Here is a 21741-nt window from a genome sequence, read left to right on the forward strand (position 1 = left end):
TTTACATAAGAGATTTCTCCTTATTTATATTCCAAAATGGAACTTCAAGGATAAATTGTTTGTGTGGCTTATGTTGGATAAAAGACGAGAGAGCTGCCCACAAAATAAATGCCATGTTAGAGTTTGAAATGATCACATCCTCATCTATGGAAGATGTTAAAGTCCCTTCCTGTAGGTAGAAGCCAGGGGCACTTTGTTATATTGAAGTCAAATGGATTCACTTATAGAGCCTTATTACTTTTCTTAGAAGGATGAATCTCTTGAATCTGTAGGATATGGAAGCAAAGGTTTATAAGGATTAGTATCAAGTTTTTCCAAGGGGGAGAAGATATACTGCTTGAAATATTTTTGCATTTGGAGGAGTATAATTTTGTAGGTGGGTGGGGCTACATTTTGTTTAAAAGACACCCTGGGAAACTACTTAAAGAGTTTAGGGGCAGAAACTGGGCGAATATCTACTCAGGACTCACAAAGGAGCTAATGTATTATTAAAGCTAATGGGCCCCTACAAAGAAAGTTAATGGATATTAAGTTTGCTTAAATGAATTACATATTAACAAAGTCACAAGAAATCTACTATCTGCCAATTTAGATAATATCTGATCATTTCTGTTTTCCCATTATAGGGACATTACACCACAATAGTTTTAGTGATATGAAAATTATAAGCATGATGCTCATAATGAAGCTATATAATGAAGTGGATGAAATGAATTAACAAGAAAAACCTGCATTATATAATGTTAAATTGAGCCAAACTCACAGAGTAAGAAAAGGTTGGAATGGGAGGGTCTTTTACAAGCAACTTTTAAAAACTTTCCCTGCCCCTAGTTTGCTCAGAGAATTGAAACATCAGGTTGATCCATGGCCTCCAAAGATATGTACAAGTTCTAATCCCTGAAACCTGTGAATGTCACCTAATATGGGAAAAGGGTTTTTGCAGATATAGTTAACTTAAGGATCTTGAGACTGTACTGGATTATCTTGGGTGGGACCTACATTCAGTGACAAGTGTCCTTGTAAGAGACACACAGAGAAGAGAAAGCCATATGAAGACCGAGAATGGAGTTATGAAGCTATAAGCCAAGGAACTCCTGGGGTTCCTAGAAGCTGGAAGAGGAAAAAAAAGATCCTTCTCTAAACCTTTGGGGACAGGGGATATGGTCTGACTGATTGACACCTAGGTCTTTTGGTCTCCAGAACCGACAGAATTAATTTCTATTGTTTTAACCCACCAAGTTTATGGTGCTATAATTTGTTACTGTGGTTCTAGGGTACCAACATAAAGATTCACAAAGGGTAACACATTTCCTTCATCAGATTCCCAACTTCCGCCATCCCAACCAAACTTTTAAAACATTTTCATTCTGTATATTCAATTATCACCTGAAAGTTTTCAGAGGCCAAGTTACAGAAGCCTTTTGATGAAAAGTGAGAAGCTGGCTACTTGGCCATAACCTTGGCACAAGAATGAATTTGGGCAGAAACCAGATTTTTTTTTTCCTCTGATGCAGAAGGGTCTAGAGGAGAAGATGCGGAGAACATATTTAGTCTACAGGGCACCATAGGGAGACAGCCTTACTCACTACAGTCTAGTTTTTATTGATGAAGCCATCAAGATGTGGCACTTATCCCGAAGAGTTTGACTTTCAACTCACTGCTATAATTTAACCTCAAACAGAAAAGAATGTGCAATTAAAACAAAATGCTGATGTGGAATGGAAATAAAACACCTCCTTTAAAACAAAATCCAATGCTTATGATGGGATTGAAAAGGGAGGGATTACTCCAGAATTTGAAGCTGGAACAAAAATGATGACTGTCTATATTCAAAGAAATCAATTTTGCATATGTTAAAGCAGATTGAAATCATTTCAGTTTTTCATTTGGGTTAAATGTGGAATCCTCATACTCTCACTGGCACTTTGTAAGATGACAGTATTTCCTTAAAACAATCCTTTGATTATTTTTCTACCAAGATAACAGGAAAAATATTCTATCAATACTATATAAAATGTATGTATGCATCTAACAAATGGCATCTGAAGAGGTTCTAAGTAACTGCCGTGCTATGCCCTCAGAGTAAGATGCTCAGGTACTCACACTGTACTTCTAGATACCGTTGGGTCTGCAAGTTTCCGGTGACCGCAGGGTGCTCCACTTGACAGATCACTGGGACCCCATCATCCTCCTTGTTCACCTTTAGCATCAGCTGACTGGTCACAGTGTACATGTCCGACCACTCTTCCACCTCCGATTTGCCTAGCAGGAAAGGAAATGTATAAACAACCAGAGATGGTAGAAAGAATTTGCCTCATTCCAGTTTTAAATTCTCTTCTTTCCTTCCAAACTCAACAATACTATTTTAACAAATATAATGGAAGTTACTTGGAGAAGGGAAATCTGTGAATGGATAACTGATAAAAAGATTGTTTCCCTTAATTTCCTATTTTTCAAAACTTACAGAATCATATTTAAGATGTATTCAACCCCAAGCAGTACACAGTATTTTTACTGAAGTATATTATATGTTTCTTCTATCTCAGTCCCCCTAAAAAGTCAGCAAAAGGTTGAACCACTTTGATATCTGGCTGTTCCAAGGTATTTGGAAGGAGGAAAAGCAAAGCGTTTTTCACCCTAATTACAACTATCTGAACTTGAAATATCTCTGAGGCTGTCATGCCATTTAAAAATTCCAGGACGTCATCCAAATCCCCTAAGTAATTCAATCAGCAGTGGAGATATAAACAACCCTTTTTGCCTACCCCCATCATCAACAATTAAGAGGGAAAGTAACTAAATGGATTTACATAATTGAAATTGTAATTGAAATGTTTAAACTCTGAGACTTCTGGAAGACCATAGAAACGCAGTGGCAGTGGGCTAGAGCAAAGTAAGATACAGGGCTTTGGGCCAGATGGGAGACACGTCCAAGAACACCCAGAAAAGTGGGCAGGAGGCTTCCGGATAGAATGAATAGGCTGGGGCAGTCCCTTCCTGAACCCAGCACTCCCAGGAACATGGCACAACATTAACTTTCTTTTAATGTTTTGTACTTATCGGTACACATTTAATGGCTCAGTTCACTTAGACAGAAAAGCAGAGGGGAAATGAGAAACTCCTTCCTTCTAAAACCATACCTAGGAAATAGGAGATTTAAACAGAACAAGCTTTTGGAAACTTGAGCTGTTAGATATAGATTTCTCTGTTTCCATATATAGATTTCTGTATCACCTTTCTAAAAGGGTTTATTCTTTTCTTCCTCACACTGTTTATTTATTTAACAAGCACACAGCACTTAAGTTGGCCCAGGGGCTAGCTTAATAATGCTTTACAAATATTCACTCATTTCACTTTCATAAGAATCCTATAAATTCATATTATTATTTTAGAAGAAAGTGAGGCCCACAGCTAGTTTTCGGTCAAATGACCAGAGTAGGTCAGTCCTTTCTTTAGAATACTACTTGGAGGTCAACCTTGAAAAGAAAGAATCTGAACACAACATATGTGAAAGGCTTAGGATAAGTGGCAAAATATGGTCCAACAGGGTACAGGCTGTCTCCTTTCTCAGCAACATCTGAGGTGGCAGGGATTGAGGACCTAGGAGTCAAACCTGGGATGACTCAATACTGAGGGAGAGCCAACTGCAGTATGACTAAAGGAATCACTTGCACTGCTCCCACAAAGGCAGAGATGCAAAAGAACAGACCAGTGAATTGGGCATCTGAATTATAGGTTTCACAAGGGATATGGTTACTGTAAATTCATAAGTAGGATAAAATTCTTTGTCTACTTAGTGCAACCTCTCTGGAAGGAAAGCAAATAGTCAATACAATCGATAGTGCAACAGATATTAGAATCTGGAATTTTAAAAAATGCTTATAAAAATGTGGGGTTTTGACCCAGTCTGAGCCACCACAAAATGCAGGGATTTTGTGTAATAAGAACTGAGATACAGAAATGGTCTGAGCTGAGGGAATACCCCCAACAGTGGCTCTTCTGGCCTGAAGAGTTCTAGTTTTCAGGTTTAGTTTTCTCTAGGCATCTGAATAGAGCAACAAATCTCACCATGAACCTACAAATCACACGAGAGGGTATGAATTAGAACAATGCTGTTATGCTTTGACCTCAGATGTCTTTAGTAATTGATTATGAACCATACCTAAATAAATACTTTTATTTAAGGGGCATGTTTTGCACCTGTTCCTAATTTTCACAAAGGCATACTTGCTAGAATCAAGGACCAACTAACAACTTCAGTACAGGGTGGTTTCTCTGTTACCTTTGAGCTCCTTGTTCCCTTTGAACCATCTAATAGTTGTGGCTGGTTTGCTGGCCATGGCAGTGCAGTTGACTTCAATCTCCTCGCCTTCCACCGCAGTGTCTTTCTGGATATCGATCATCAGGTTACGTGGTGGGACTGCAGATTAAATACATGTGCTTTGTAAATACAAAATCCATTTCTAGACATATTCTTCCATTCATCAGAAACTAGCACTACTGCTATCAAAAAAGGGACAAAATAGTGGACATTTCTGATAGAAATTTAAGACAAACCATCACAAGAGGAGCAAATGCCTCAGGCAGAGGGAAGAGAAGGGCAAAGCCATCACTAGATAAAATGAGTTACGCAAGATCAGTTAATTTTTCTCTTACATGTATCATATAAAATGACCAGTTTTCCACTATTAAATCATCACTAACAATGCTATGATATAGGTATTAGTTATTCATCCATCATTACAAAATTGATCAGAAAACAGATATAAAACAAGGAGGAGTACACATTATTGAAATTACTGTCCTTACCTGGAAGCCCCTGAAAGTAATACGTCTTAACTCAATGCTTGGATTTCAATCTTCATATAAAAGATTTCAAAGTCTATCAACAAAGGTCAAAAACTGGGGGTCCCTCAAAAGAATCACTCACCATAAACACACACAGAAAAATTACATCAGGACCAGTTCCATTTAATTAAACAGAGCCACAGAAATCCAGAATTCAATCATGTTCTCCAATGGATGGCATATTAATAAAACCCTTTGAATATGAAGATGCAATAATAGAGGGAATGCCAATTCTCTTGAAGTAATTTTCCATATTCTGAATTCCAATGGTCCTGATTTTAGAAATGTAAGCAGATTTAAATAGAATTAAAACTACTCTTCTATAAGCACATTAAAGATATGTGTGATAAAACAGCCAAAATAAAAATTTTAGGGCTGACATACTAAATATCGAATCAAGAGTATGAAGAATATGATGGTGGTGATGATGAAGGGAGTTTTTTTGGTACTGGGGATTGATCCTAGGGGTATTTAACCACTGAGCCACACCCTAGGAGCATGTTTTGCATCTGTTCTTTTTATTTTTCATTTTGAGGCGAGGTCTTACTAAGTTGTTTAGGGCCTCACTAAGTTGCTGAGACTGGCCTCAAATTTACAATCCTCCTGCCTTAGCCTCCCGAGTCACTGGTATTACAAGTGTGTGCCACTGTGCCTGGCAGTTTTTCTTTTCTTCTTCTTCTTCTTCTTTTTTTTAATGAAACTAAGTTGACAGTGAAACTTCATAAGGTGCAACCTTAACTCAAGACTGAACCTCTTGAAATAAAAATCAGTAAGAATATGGAATTCAGTAGTGTGAATCTAAGAATATGTGTCCTGACCACCATGAATAAGCAAAGACAGTTCTGAGACTTATGATTAATAAGTTTCTCAACTCAGAAGAGAAACAAGAAATTAAATATGTATAAACATGCCATCCCGATGATCAAGTTGAATAATACATCTCTGATACTGCTTCAATAAATTATAGGATTAAACCACATATTTGGGATTTCCAACTGTTATAGTCCAACATGAAAATTCTGCCCACAGGAAGACTTTTATACTGAATTGGAGCAATAGAAAATTCTTATAGGGAATGATGAAAAAGGAAAAGTAAAGTGATTTGTTGCATATATTTCTCAGCAAGATAGTGTGCTGTGGTGGGGGAGGGGAACAACAACTAAAGCAAAAGCATTCCTCTTTGTTCCCTGTGTACAAGGAAAACAACATATTTGCTCAATTGGACGTGATGCTAATGTGATATGGCCCAAATGAGTAGTTAAGCATGGCAAAGAACTACCCTAGCTTACATTTCAAGAAAAAATAAGCAAAAAGAGGGATAATTTAACATCCAATTTGGACTTGCACATCTGCCAGCATTTTAAGAGACACAGAAAGGCAGTGACAAAAGAAATGATATGACTTCAGCTGGTGGTATCCTTAGCATAGTTTATCTCCTTGGTGATGATCAGGTCAGTTACACATTTTTATTCCATATACCTAGGCAGTGGATAGGGGATACACAGAAATGTTTCAGACCAGCAAATACTACTACATTCTGAGTGCGGTAGACATGAATTTTGGGGGGGAAATGCCATTATTAGATGGAATATCAGTGGAAAAGACTGTCCAAGGCTAAAGGAAACAAGACCTTGGCAAACAAGACAGTGATAAGGGATACTAAAAAGAGATAAGAAGGAAACAAGGTCCTCTCAAACCAATGAAGGAATGAAAGAGAATAAATGGTCCATTCAAGGTCCAGGCAAAAACAAAACTAGAGTGATAAAAACAATTTTTGATATGGGTACAGCAATGGCTCCTAGTGAGAACTGAAAGTGAGTAAACAAAGGGACATGAAGCTAAAGAAGGGCTCTCTTAGGATGTGATGGAGGCAAAGGGCTAAATCTACTGGCCATCCTGGAAATCCCCACAGAATGGGGTGGATCTGATTCTACTTTATTATTCTGGGAGAAATGCCTTGGTGATCACTCTGTAGAAATCTGGGAATGTTTTGGATGGAAACAGATCCAGGAGTTGTTAAAAGACTCTGCTACAGAGACTGCTAAATCTCAGAAGAGTTTACTTAGCCTTAAATGTAGTCTGTCAGACAGCTGCTTTCTGGCCTCCTGGTGATCTTGCCTTTCTCTTGTCTCTTCTTGTTGAGCCTCATACACCTTAATACACTTACCCCAGGCACCACCTAACCCCCATCTCCACTATTATCTCTTGGTGGAAAGTCTTTTCTCACTCTATTTGGTCATAAAAATGGTGGCATGTTCTTTCCACATTATATCTCATATAGTTTTCTCAAGACTGTGACCAGTATTTCAAAGAAGAAAATGAAAATGGGCAGATGTAGATAGGACAGTGAAAAATCAGCTGTGTCCTCTAGATGTTGTTTGGGGGTTGAGAGCTTGACTGGCAGGGAGGTTCCTATCTGGGATTCTTATTGTTTGGTATTACCCGGTTAATTACTTCTCTGCTACAACGGATGCGCTCTAAAGTTCTATAACCTTGAGAGGGATTCCTGTACCAATGTTAGATTTTAGGATTGCCTTCCTAAAGAGCTGACATCATCTTTAACTTTATGGCCAAGGTAAAAGTGTAGAAAACTTCAAAAATCAAGTATAGAAAAATAAAGAACTTACTTGTTGTTGAGCTCATCATTTTGAGAAATAGCTGAATGATTTTTCCCACATCCATAAATAGTTTTCTCAAGACTGTGACCAGTATTTCTAATCTTTGCTAAGATTAGAAGAAATGGGCAAGTATAGTGGGAGTTGTTTGATTTACAAATGTAAAATAAAATCTGATAACGTGAGTCATGATGAATTTTTTGATATTATAACTGTGACTTCTCTCAGAATTTTTTTTTAAGAGCAAGAAAGCTTTGGAAAATATAATGAGGTTGTTTAAATCTGTCTTTATGAAAAAAGAGGATTGGACATGGAAAAAAATTTATTTTGGTCTATTAATCCTACCCTGCTTTTCCTTTAACTTCATAATGTCTATTCCAATACAAAAGAGGTTAGTAAAGTATAAAAATCCATTTATAAGAAAAATGAATTAAAACTGCTGCTAACCAGAGAATACACTTATACATGGTCCACTAAACAGACACATTTAGTAAAAACTGCCTGCAGCCATTAATGAAAATAACCAAAGATATATCTAAGGAGGTACATACAGATGAAAACCTGAATGAAAACCACAGAGGAAAATACCAGAAAATAGCAATGAAATGTCAAGGTCCTACTTAACTAACCTCAAATCTATAAGAGTACTAATTATAAACATTACGCCTACAACATTTAAAAAAATCAGCAATATCAAGATGAGTCACATTAATTACAACAAAAGAGTCTTAAACCTGATCAGCACATGAAATCTCACTCTAAGACCCTTTAAAATAATTAGGTTCTCCTGTTCCTGGAATCTTAAGAGTGAACACTAATCTTAGACAGACAGGATTGTAATAATATTAGCTACTATTATCAGTAACTACATTAATCTTGGAGCAGTGTTATTTTCTCTCATTCACCTCTTCTCATGAATAGTAGCATAAAGAGTCCTACACTGTGTTCTGGAGAAAAAAAACCAAACTCATCACAAGTAGAAGGAATGAATGAATATTCTACAAGGCAGCCAGATCAATGCAAGGTATCACAGGAGAATTTTCAGTTTTTGCACAGATGAGACTGAAACATAATGTTAACTATGAAGTAGCACGGATAACATTAACAAATACCCATGTCTATACGTTATAATTATGCTGAAATTTTTGCCAAATGTGTCAAATAACTAATAAACATATGCACTAAAATGTGCAACTTCAACGTATCAAGAAGCTTGACAGCTGTGTAAGCATATATGGAATGCTTTGCGGAGAAACATAGATAGTAACGAAGATGCTAATACATCATTCTTCATTCATTATAATATCTGAAAACTCTAAACCTTACGAGGAGGGTTTGAATATTTGAGTATCAGAGGAAATTGTCAGATTTTTGGAATATGAAAGACTCAAACACTGATGACAACAATTTTACTCTGTCAAGGATGCCTAGAGTAAATTCAATGGAAAGAATATTAAATGAATGCATAATATCTGCAAAGAGAACATTGACTAACATTACTTTCAAGTATATTTAAGTTAATGCTTCTATAAAATACAAGCAGGAACCTATTACTTCTAGAATAATGAGACCTCCAAAAGGATTATAGGCACAATGCCTCTCAAAAATCTAGTGCTGGCACATTGACTCCCAAGCCCAGGGTGTATTCATAGTCAATCTAGTTCAATACAGTGGTTCTGAGACTGACAGGCAGTGACTACTTGCCAATGACCAGCTAGACTCCTGAAAACCAAAGATGTGCATCTAAGAAAACTTTGAAACGGCAGCATTCAGGATTTAACTGAAAACAGTCTAACCCAGAAGGCACAAAGGCTGTGAGACAGAATCATCAAATCTGTTTTGAATTCTCAGATTCTTGATTGTCACTGAATACTTTGTAACTTGGGCAGGATGACTAACCTGTTATTTTTCTTCTGTGAAATTAAGATATCTATACTTCCTCCAAACAGTAAAATATAGTGAAAATCCAAAATGCTATTAATATATTTCCTTTCATTGCTATCATTTTTGTGGAAATGCCACAAATGGTCAATGGATGGCTGGTCAATTTGAAGTCTATGCAGCTACTGAAGCAGGGCAATAAGCAGTCTATTTTCAAATACTTCTACACAAGTGGACAGACAGCTTCAAATGTACATTGATGAATTGGTATATCTGCAAAAGACCAAAATAATCACCCCCCAGCAAAACTTCCATGCCTTCTATCTCTGCAGGTCTAATATGGATCAAAACTAATAATGACAAGCTTGTGCACCTGAAAAGCCATCACTAAACACAGACCACATTAGAAACTGTATGGCCAGATTTCCTGACTTCCTAAAATCAGTATTTCTCTTCTCAAGGGCATATATGTAAGCTTTGGGAACATGTTTTAGCTTAATGAATAAAAAAGTATTTTCCATTTTACAGCTGTGTTTAAATAAAGTAATGAGGCAGAAGCTCAATATGTACATCCATAAATACATATATGTGCACACACACCAAGCAAAAATGTCCTTCATATTTATCTTTCCTCTTTAATCTTCATATCATTACACCGAAAAGCTGCAGTCTGCCGCTTCAAACAGACTTTGATTCATCATCTTCCCGAAGGTATAAATCAGAGATCTTGCCTTGTGCTACAGTGTATGTCCTTGAAATTTCAGTTTCAAAAGTCCAGATCAGCTGGTGTTATGCCCTGGAGTACATGTTTGTCTAAAAGGTGACTAATTCAGATCACCTTCAGTATACGAGGATCTGCTAACTATATCAAAATAAAAACACAGAAACCTGGTTACTGGGATTTTGCTGAAAATCACAATCTGGTGATCATAAATGAAGATACTCAGCTCACTAGAGATGTACCTAGAAGCCTGGCAATGGTGCTTTGATTGTTTATCAGTTAAAGAGCTCTTAACTCTTTTATGTCCAATGATTGCACTTTGTGGCAAAGTATGTGTTCACAAGGTAAGACTTTTTATAGTATAATCTAGAGTATAAACAATAAACAAGGCAATAAGTAAAGTCGAAGAAAAGGAGAGCAACAACATTAAAACGAGGATGTAACTCAGAAGAGAAAATCATTACGTGGATTCCATAATAGCTCTGCCATGGGGTACAGATGTGAGAGCCCATCTTTCCTTCTGCACAGAAGCAAAAAATTCCTGGTAGTTAGAAGCAATGACATTTCATGTGGTGAGTGATTCATTTGAGGGCTCTAAATTCTCTTGATCTTTGCTTCTAAAGCTTGAGGTTTGAAACCCAAGAGCAGGTGGAATCTATAAAGACTGCTGATTGCCATTCCTTAGAGCGTTTGGTAAAATAGGCTATTTTTAAAATTCAGCAAGATGGGCGGTGATTCTTCCTAAAACAAGTTGGAACAGTGAAATCCACCATTAACCTTCTCTTTGCTGCTGGAAGCTATTTGTTAGTATGGGCCAGCCCACTCTGCTTCCCAATGTGAACCCGTGCATTTCTTACCCAGGACGGTGATGGTGGTGTAACTTTCCTGTGGGGGGTCAGTGTAGAGCTGGCAGAAGTATCTCCCTTCATCAGAAATGGAGACATTTGTCAACGACACCTTGAGTTCACTGCTAGAAAAATTCAGCAACTGAAACCTGCTGTCCTTCAGGGCTGTGAAACAAAACACTGAGTTAGTGACTATGAAAAGACAATGGCAATGACAGTCTATTTTCCTTAATTTGGGGAGGAAAAAGTCACATGGCTAAAAAGGCAGCCACAGAGTGGAAAAATTCATTAAGCCTTTCTTTACCTGTTGGGTACTATTTTGGGTTTCTGTAGTAATTGCATATAGACAGCTCTACCCAAAGAAAAGACACACACACACACACACACACACACACACACACACAGTGGCACAATTCCAAGCACCATCAGTTTTTCAGCACTTGCTCATAATTGTTTTCAGTTTCCTATAAGAGATAGGCAAAATAAAAACAAAAGGAAAGGTCATGTCCTGGGTCCTCTGTCACTGAGAAGCCAGCCCCTCTTAATCTTTAGGTACCAGAAATTCAGAAACTGAGGCCAACAAGCTTCTAAAAGGTCTCTAAAAATCTGAGGCTTTAAAAAAAAAAAAAGCAGTTTCAAATTATGAAAGAGAACTAAAATTTCATTAGTAATAGTCTCAAAGTGAAATCTAAAAAATCACTTCAAAAATTATTTCAAGTTCCTAAGCCACAACTTGGATCCATCTTAATTTATTTGATATGATTTAAGATGGAGTTATCAAATGTGGACGACCTAGGGCCACAGAGGCCATAAACTCATCCTGTAGTTTTCTAGCTATCTTCAGCTTCACAGTTTGAAACTGATTAGACAACATGTAGGAAATCAAAGTCACCACAAAAGTAGTATATGTGGGCTTCTTATTTAGTTCAAATGTTCCCTTCTAAAATCCTGTTAATTTGGGCAAAGGCTAGCTTAGCCTATATTTTAAAAAAATCTAGTTTAAGAGTAAGAAGCTGGCTTCTCCTTTTAACCTCTCTCATCTGTGTAAATGTTTCTTAGATTTATCAACTCTTTCTACAAGTCATGAATGTCCTGCAATATTGGGAGGAGAGGGGACAAGTAGCCAGAAAGGGAGATCCTGGATTCTGCTTTGGTCAGCACTAATACTCTCAAGTAGAATTTTCCCAAAGACTTAACTCTTGCTTTTGCCAAGCCCCGACACCCATTTGAACTATTTCTGTTACACATAATTTAGTTTCAATAAATGGCTTTTATTATATTATATTTGGAAAGATTTCAGCATATGGCTACCCCCACATGAGAGGCTATGGTGAGATTTGGTTTGTCGATGCAAGCACAGATTGCCTTAGAAACCTCAATCTTCAAACCAAACAGATTACCTTTCAGAATGCTATATTTTCCTTGCCTTACCCCATTTGAGTTGTTTGTGTCAGTTAAGTATTTGGGACTCAATTGCAATTCACCTTGAATTACTACAATCAATTCCTATTGCAAAGTAAGACTGCCTTACTTTTAAAGGGGACCATTCAAGGTTTCTATTAAGTAGAAAGATTATGATTGCCTGTCTCGTCTTCCCTCTAAAGAATTGACTCAACTTTAAGCATCTAACATTAAATTTTAAAAAAGGTGGCCTTAGCAATCTCGTTATCAAGACAACATGGAGGAAAAAAAGAGTTGTTGGCTAATACAGTAGGGATGGAAACTTACGCCTGAAGTCCCTGAAATAAATGGTCTGCCTGTTGGGGTTCAGTAGTTGAATCACAGAGTCGTCACTCTTATTGACTTGGCAGCTGATCGTTGCGACTTCTCCCTCTATCACTGTCACGTCTTTCGTAAACAAATTCTGTCCATCACCTTAAAAAAAAGGGGAGGGAAGAAAAAGGTCAGAAAAAAATCTCCATTAATTAAAATTTGGGCTCACATAATATGAGAAATAAGAAATGAGAAGTACATCAGAGCATGAACATAAGTAGCAACATTTGGTATGAACTTTTCTCTAAAGTTCACAAAATGAGTCTACTAAAGTAAGGCAGACACAGGGATAAAATACAACCGAGCCTGGAACCACACATTCAAAAGCTGTAATGCTGAGGCGTTGGCCTTCAAGACTTTGCACCGTTGAGTGGTGTAAGCTGATGAGGTCTGAGGAAGGTCAGAGCGCTGGCTTTTGTCATGAGCTGAAGCTCTCACAACTGGAGGAGGGAAGTTACACATGGTTGACCCTAGCTCACACACCCCTGAGCTAGGTAAGCTATCTGGTCACTGCACAGAAAACCCAAGGAGCCACTTAACAGAAGTAGGTAGGAAGGTTCAACAAATAATCTTGTCTTGTTAGTAGATGTCGACATTCCCAATGTACAGGCAGTTCATTTAGTCATTGTGTGGGAGTGAGAACTGAACTGACTATGACTCTTGGGATCTCAATAAAATCTGGGGAAGGCTTACATAAGTTGAGTTTGTTAGTCCGCTCTCAAAAACTCATACCTTCAGGACTCACTCAAAGCCCCAGGCAGCCCTGAACCCATGACCCTTTCTGTAGATCACCCTCTCCAGCTGTTTAGAAAATCTCTTTCAGAACATGTCAAAAAGTCAAGGGTTTCAGATCCACGGATATATGGCTTATCTCCAGATCTGCTCTAGTTTGTTGCTTCTAAGATTAGTGACAGCAGCCAAGGCACCTCATAAATGTCATAAATGATCCACCGCACAGGTAGGAGAAGAGGAGAGTTCAATTCAGAAGCAAAAGATGAAGCAATTGTTGAGAGTTCAATTCTGCACCCGGCATAGCAGGGGAGAAGGGAGTATATGACAATGTCCTAGGCTTCGAGAAGCTGCAAGGTGGGTAAAAACTGACATCTAAATCCTACTTACAGAACAAGAAACAATAGTATTGGCAGTAGAAGCAATGGTCAATCAGGAAGGGGGAGAGATTGCTTTTTAGCTGTGTGATCTCATGAAAATTATTTCAAGTTCCTAAGCCAGTTTCCCATCTGCAAAATGGGGACAGTAATGAAGAGCTATCTCATAAAGCTGTTATAAATATAAAGCACTTATCACCGTGTCTAGCTTCTCATAAAACTAAATCAACGGTAGCTGCTATCATTATCATCATCATCATCATCATCATCATCATCACATCATCATTGTCATTCTCTAGATGTCAAATCCAAACTTTTATTAAGCCATTATTACTTGTGAGGAGTAGTGTGAATACAAGAGTAAATGTTCTCGGTTCCAGCTTTCAAACTCTTATGTATCCAACTCAATGCTTATTTATTCCTTAAAAAAACATTGAAACATTGTCACATTAAGAAACAAAGGTCAAAGATAAATACTAATCTAAAAAAATGTAGACAGAATAAATAGAGATGCAAGTAGAATAAATGGAGGATTTCCACCTGCTATCATATTTCTGCTGAAGGAATCTTTTTTGGCAGGACACAGTGGGAAAATGTGAGAAGGGGTGTCTAAGATGGCTTTAAGCCAAATCCACCTAGAAATAGACCAGCCCCTGGCAGAGGATTAGAAGAGAGGAAACTAGAAGGATAAGGGGGAAAAAAATTATTAGAGCCACAGATAAACAAAAATTCTTGGTGCTTGAGGAGCAAACCAAAATGAAACCCGACCTTGAGCTCCACGATCCAGGGAATTAACCCAGGTGTGAGGATGCAGGCCCACAGGGCCTGTAGACAATGAGAGGGTAAATTTCCCTTAGCTGGATCCAGCAGTGGAAGCTTAGAGACTGAACCATGTTACAGAATAACAACAAAGAAAAAAAATGATCAGAAAAAAAAGAGGATGAGATGATTTTAAAAATTTTTTCCCTGAGTGGGTTACTATGACAAACACAGAATTCAGAACCAAGCTGGAGGGAATAGTTTATTCCCAGATTTGAGAAAAAAACAAGAAAGGAATTCCTGCCAATCAAGCAAGCTTTTCAAGGTGCACAGGATGGCCCTGGAAAAAGTGCGAACAGAAAGGACATCCTCTTTATATTCTCAGGGTAATTCAATCTAGTAAAAAAATTAAGAAAAAATTAAACTGCATGATTCAAGTGCTAGGCAAGCCTTTAAAAATGGGGACTTGCCTTCAGGAAACTAGAATACAAATGGGAACCTTACTTCAGTTGTGGGAAGGATTTCTTGTATCTGAAGAAAGTTTATTAGCAACACAAATAAGAATCTTCCACTTATAAAATGTACGACCTCAAAGGCATTAATCCCTTCAACAAAAACAAGGCCTCACAGACGCTAACTACTATCTTGAAGCTAATGGGACTTAAAGCCACTTGCAATTCAATTAGGCACTAATAGAATAGTTCCTGTGGAAACAACCATATGCTTTAATTTTAGTTTCTTACTAGAAATCCTAAGGCTGGTATATTCTGTAAGGGATATACAGTATTCATATTAAGACTATAAAGCATTTATATAGGGGATGGAAGCAGAGAGGAGTTGACTATAACTTTACATTTTAAGCAATGAGGGTAATAAACAGAACCAGAGGCATTTCTGTGTGCTTTTTATAAAGCCTAAACATTCTTAATTATTATTTATAATTAAAGACCGCACCCTTATAATGTGTAATTACTGAGCAAATCATTCAGGTAAACTTTTCCCATCTGTAATTTTTTGCCCTTGCTGCCTTCAACAAATCCATGGTGATGTTGTCAACATTACTGTATTATTTTTTTGAAATTATTAAGACCAACCTAAAATCTAGTTTCTCAGAAAATGCCAATTTCTAGCTGTGTTAACATGGTTCTAATGCCAATGCTAAAAAATTATAAGTGATAATGAAATATTTTGCTGAAAGATATCAGAGTGCTTTGCCTGATGGTGGTGGCCCAAGGATGTCATTCTATAAAAATCACCAATAAATTATACGGGTCAGCTAGATGGCAGTTATATTAAACAGAGCTCCATACTTTGAGGCACCATAAGATGGCTGCAATGGGATAATAATGACCTATTTATTTGAGGCAAAGGAAGTGAATGACAGTGATGAAAATATGGTATGTGTGTCAGTGCTCTTAACTGCCTGAAGCCTTTATGTAAAAATAATTTCTGCTCATATCCTCAACTATTTCTTCCAAACAGAAGGGTGCACTGTGACTTGATAAATTTCCCCTTGAAATAGATATCATGACAATTAGGTTGTTATAAAATACAACTTGATGTGTAGTAGAGGTATAAAAACAGGCTACTTTGGTGCCTTTCTTAAAAACCCCATTTATAAAACATTTCTGATTTTCTCAAGCTCAATTAGTGAATATACTGTCAAGGCAGAAATGGCACATGTTCTGGGCAAAAGAAATCAAATAGGCACAATATACTGTGGCCATTAAATAAGGCTATTAGCTGCAAGGTAATTTATTTTAAGGGTGGAACAATGTCTGGCATGTATAGACACCTTTGACGGCTAATTGGTATATATGGGTGAGGTTTGGGAGTGAGAATCTGGATTTCAGTTTATACCAGCAACTGTTATGTTATAGTGAGTACATTCCCCATATCTTCCAGACTCTCCCCAATTTCCAAAAATAAAACTCTGGCAATGGAGGGGCCTATTCCCTCATAAGCAAGTCTCCTGTAGCAAACTGGAAGTTGCTAGGCCATTTATCACAATCAAGAGAGAGATTATTATCTAAAAAAAGGTAAAATTATTTTCATGATTAGCAATGACCATTACTGCTGTGTTGGAGTAGGGGTAGGGGTGCAGTTGGCATATAAATCCCCTATTAATTCAATCTTAAATTAACATAGCTCATGGATTCTCTCCTAAAACCTCATTTTATTATCAACTCCATTTAGATGGCATTGCATAAATTGGAGTCTACTCAATCAACAACATGCCCTCCCTTAAGGAGGTGGGGAACATCTTAAAAACAAGAATTGGAACGGGGTAAAAGTGGGAGTTCATAACCCACTTGAATCAAACCGTGTAATATGATGTATTAAGAACTATGTAATATTTTGAAAGACCAATAATAAATAAAAAAAAAAAAAACAAAACAAGAATTGGAAACAGTCAATGGGGAGGAGAGCAGTTATCCGGTGCTGAGCGTTGTGCTCACAGCTGCATTACATACTTTCTCCTTTTAAACTCTTGGAATTTTTAATAACCCCACTTTAAAGACGAAAACCCCAAGACTCAGAGAGATTTGAATAAGTTGCCTGATACAATTCAGCTAAGGGGCTGAGCTGGTGTTTCAACTCAGTTTTGCCAGGTTCTCCCGCCATAAAGCTTGTCCTTTTTACCAGCCAACATCAGGACTGGGTGCCAAGGTTCTACTGGCTCTTCCTTGGAAAATTTACTTGTTTTTAAAGAGGGTTATTTCTCTATGAGCAACTTCTGATTTTTTTTTTATTTCCATAATTTATCCAGAACACAATTACACACTTCAAGATGAGAGAGGAACTGTCCTGAATGTAAAACACCTTGTTTACTACTGCTTCCTTCTTTCAGTGCTCAGCACACTCTGCCCCCAGAGAAAGCCTTTATTACCAGTGCATGGCGGGCATTTGCCAGCACTGAGAGCTCTCGCCCCTGCTGCCTGGCTGCTAATAAATAAAGCACTTCATTTACACTAGGGGAGTCTCTCCAGTCAAGTCCATAATAAAAGGGCAAGTCATAGTTAAAACAGAATTCAGCTTATGCTATGGCAACTATGTAAACTCTTACTGACACCACGGAGCACCCGTGACACTAAACTAGGAAGACAGTTTGCCCAGAGAAAGCAAATAATGTTCCTGACCTGCTCCTTCAGTAGCAAAGTCATGTCAGAGAAACTTTCTCCCCCTTCCTCTGCTCTATGGAAGATGGAACCTAACATTAAATCAGCACAGTGTGGTCTAAACAGGAAGGACTCAAACCCAAAATACAGATGGCTAAAAAAGGAAAAATCATCCTGCTTTTGATCAGTGTAGTTAGTACTTTAAAAAATTCCACTATAGTTCTTGAAATTTACTCAAATGAAAGTCTCAGGGGTTTTCGTTCTTACCAAGAGACAACCAGGTTTGAAATTTTCAAAGAAGCTAAACACTTGCATGCTTTCAGAGGCCTTATTTTCAATTGGTAAATGAGCCCTCTCTGACTTGAAGCTTCCACTGGCTTGACGCCCAAGTTCGCTTCTGTTGGATCCTATTTTTATAAGCGTGTTCAGGATGTGCCCAACTTGGAAGAACAGTGTCTACCCCTACCTGAATAAAACCATCATCACCAGAAGATGCACCAAAATTCCAGCTAATGTTTCAGAGAGTTAGTACAGTCGAGAACACTTCAGACAAAGAAATAAAAAATTACGATCCTGTTGAAACCCAGAGGGAAAAATCTTTCTAACTGCATATGTTCACCCAAGTCAACGTAAACACAGTGTGCACTGCAAATCATTAACAAAGCCATTAAGATTCGATTTCTATCTAAGCAATTATTGTCAGCATATTTTGTACATTTCCTTTAAAAGACTCAATCCTATCTTTCAATTCATTAATCTGTTCCCTACATTTACAGAGTTTTATATCAAATCAGAAACCTATTTGAATTAATAAGAATTACAGGAAAAGTAATTTGAAAATAAATTATTTGAAGTTCAAGCCACGAAAGCTTTTGATGAAAGAATTCAGTCCCATTTAAACATTACAGTAACATTTTTTAGTCAGCCAATGTCTTGATGAGAGACAGTGAGAACCAATGTCCAAAAAGAGGGGTCCATCAACCGTGGATTAAGGTTAAGGGCAAGACCTCCTCAACACAAATACAATTTTTTATTTCAGAGACAGGCAATATTTCAACCTTCATGAATACTTGAATATTTATTTAAAAATCAAAAGCAATCAATCTGTCTGTTGTTTACAAAGCTTGTTAACCTTTTTGATCCTCATCCATGTTTTGCTATCCCAAACTGTAAAGTTGAAATGTTGATTGTCTCATCCAAGGACTGTCTCTTTAATGTTCAAAATAATTATAAATATGTACCATACAGATCATAAATGTAGCGATAAAAGAAGCATAACCAAATAAACAAATAACTGAGTGGACAAGAACATATGACATCGACCCAAACATTTCATTTATGCCACCTTCTTCTTTATAGAACACTTTGGAATCAAAGATCAATAGAACAGCAAGGAACAGAGATCAACTCTCACTTTATAGATGATGACTCTGAAGCCCAGCAAGGAGAAATGTCTAAAGTCATATGGTAGGCATGAAGCACCTGCCAAGAGCAGAGACCAGACCTCTGCTTGAGTCATTAAGCTATTTCTGTTCTTGGCTATTTCTAAGTAATATGTATTGATCTGTTTTTAATTACAAAAAGCAATATATGCTCAAGGTTTTGTTGCTGTTGTTATTTTGAAAGTTTTGTTTTTACAGTATGTGTTAATACTGTATTCTATGTCATAGAAATGGTCAGGATCCTGTAAAAATCTCCTTTGAAATAATTACTGCTGTATCACTTGAGTTTCTGGCAGGAAAAAATATTGAGTTTAATCTAATCTCCTTTAATAATCAGTAAAAGGTGAGGCAAATTTTTGAACAGCAAGTTAAAGAGTAATCTTCCTCAGAGCCGGTTTTTTCTTCAATTAAAATTGTTGATTTCCCCTGAATACAAAACAAAAAAATATCATCTGACACAACATTAAGCTATTCATGAATATTCTGTATACACATTCTTGTTTAGTTGACTAATGGCAAATTAACGTTCTCTATTTTAGCTTAAACACATAGTATAGGTATGTTTGATTAGCATTGAATTCCAAAAGCTGATTACTATGCATGCTTTGATTATGTAATTACATAATAGACTATAATGGCTCCTTTGGAGTCATTATGATCTATATGGCAAATATGTTTCAGTTTTGCTATAGTTTAAATACACGTTGAGATGACAGCTCATAACAAGGTTCCACTTTTCAGTCTTATCAGCTAAATGGGCATTTTCCCATTCATTCTAACATCTCCTTGACACCAATTAAGGCCTATTGTGTCAAGCTGCATACGATTTTGAGAAATTCCCTTTGTTTTCTTGGCATTCAAAACAGGACATTAATTTTAAAAGCTGTATTAAGCAAAAGGCCTTGCTTAAAAAAAAAAAAAAGGCTGAAATTCCATCCTTCATCCACACTTTGAAAGGTCTGCAGGGAATCACATCTAGTTCATTAATCACTGTTCAGACAACCACAAGGGGGTTAAAGATGGAATTTCACCTTTAACTCCAAAATGCACATGAAGAGAGAATAGCCAAGAATACTGATGCTTACGGTGGTGGCTCACCACAATGTACTCAGCTCAGGGTCTAACTGAACATCAACCACACCAAGTGACACAAAGGCCCAGTTCTGCAAATCTCTTTTCTTCCACTATCCCTTATATTTTGAAGTTCCTTGGAGAGGGGAGAGGCAGCTATGCAATAGCACAGCAAGATTTTTCCTGCACAATCCCCAAACTGGGTTTTTCCTAGATCTAAGGCCAACAAATCTTACCCAGTGAATAGATTTTTGATAATTCCATCCTGACCTTACAAACTGGAAAATAGTCTGGCTTTAAAATAGGAAAAAAAAAGTTATTGTAAGGAATTATGTAAAGTTTTTCTTGTCCCCATGAAATTCTTTAATCTCAGTTGCAAGAAAAGTTATTTCTGCTTTTCTCTCCCAAGAGAATGATCTTATATTCCATGCCAAACCAAAGGTGACCAGAGTCTTAACTTAAAAGACGAATAAGAACCAAGCTATTTTTACCTTTGTGGCTATGGGTTTTCAGAAGACTGAAGAACTGAGGTCAAACACAGTCCAACTTGTATTTACATACAGCATGGGCATCTCTTTTATGAAAGGAAACATTGATTAGATGTGTAAAAACTGTTTTCAAGGACAACTGTAACAAAAGGAAGTAGTTACAGCATCTGCACTTGTGCTATTTCTATTTCAACCATCACATTAGCTGTCTTCCCTTTAAAAGACTCTAAGCTCAATAGGACTTTTTAATCAGGGCCCACACCACTAAAAGGGCCAAGCAATTATGACTCTTAAGGTCTGAGCTGCCTGATCCTGTCAAGAGGAGGTGTAAGCCACCCTACAGAATGTTTATGTGCAGTGATACCCATCCACTAAACCTGAAGATCTGAATTAGCTTTTCCATTAAAATTCACTCATCAAAGAAGCTAATGGCAGTAAAAGAAACAGGAATATAAAAATAAACCGTAAAATAATGATCATTGAATCCTTTTGCTCTTCTCTCTGAAAGGTGAAAGCTCCAGACTTGTTCCGTCCTCTCTTTCCCTTTCATGGCTGGACAGGTAGCATGGTCTTTTTGTTCATTGATAAGATAGCATGTTTTATTTTTCTGAAGAGAATATTGCCTAACCCTGAAGAAAAACTCACTCCAGTGGATAGGCTTTATAAAAATTAAAAGAGAGAGAAAAATAGAGCCCCCAAAGTAAAAAAAAGTCCCTGTTTTATTTGCTTTTGAGATGACATTGAAGTCACCTTGTGGAAGAGTCATGTTAAGCCTGCTAAATCTGCTTAGAGGCTCTTGGGAGAAAGGGGCTCTTTAAAAAAATATTAATTAAAAAATAACCACAGTCATCCAACTTGGACTTTGGAGAAGAACAATCTGAAGACAGAGGCTTCTTATAAAACTAATTGTGTTGGCAAAGCAAGTAGTTTCTTCTCAATGGATTTGATTCTGTGATGCTCGTTTATGGCAAAAAGAGAATAAAAGAACAGTTTCAGATTGAGCTGCTTCAGTACAATTCAAAGCTGGCTGGTATTCCAGCTTTTCAAAAAGATATTAAATTTCTTTTAGACAA

At 37.2% G+C, this 21741-nt stretch overlaps 1 protein-coding gene across 3 annotated transcripts in view; it reads right to left on the reverse strand.

Annotated features, from left to right (window-relative positions):
* The window catches only part of Cadm1 (cell adhesion molecule 1), a 312946-nt gene that overhangs the window by 49749 nt on the left and 241456 nt on the right, over positions 1-21741 (reverse strand). For all 3 annotated transcript variants that reach the window (XM_026396363.2, XM_077797726.1, XM_026396365.2), the window contains exons 2-5: positions 12639-12785; positions 10923-11075; positions 4283-4420; positions 2104-2262 (exon numbers count right to left, since the gene is read on the reverse strand). In XM_026396363.2, the coding sequence (XP_026252148.1) occupies positions 2104-2262; positions 4283-4420; positions 10923-11075; positions 12639-12785 (597 nt within the window). The remainder of the gene's footprint in view (positions 1-2103; positions 2263-4282; positions 4421-10922; positions 11076-12638; positions 12786-21741) is intronic.

This window comes from Urocitellus parryii, chromosome 4, assembly GCF_045843805.1.
Source record: "Urocitellus parryii isolate mUroPar1 chromosome 4, mUroPar1.hap1, whole genome shotgun sequence".
NCBI classification, from domain to species: Eukaryota; Metazoa; Chordata; class Mammalia; order Rodentia; family Sciuridae; genus Urocitellus; species Urocitellus parryii.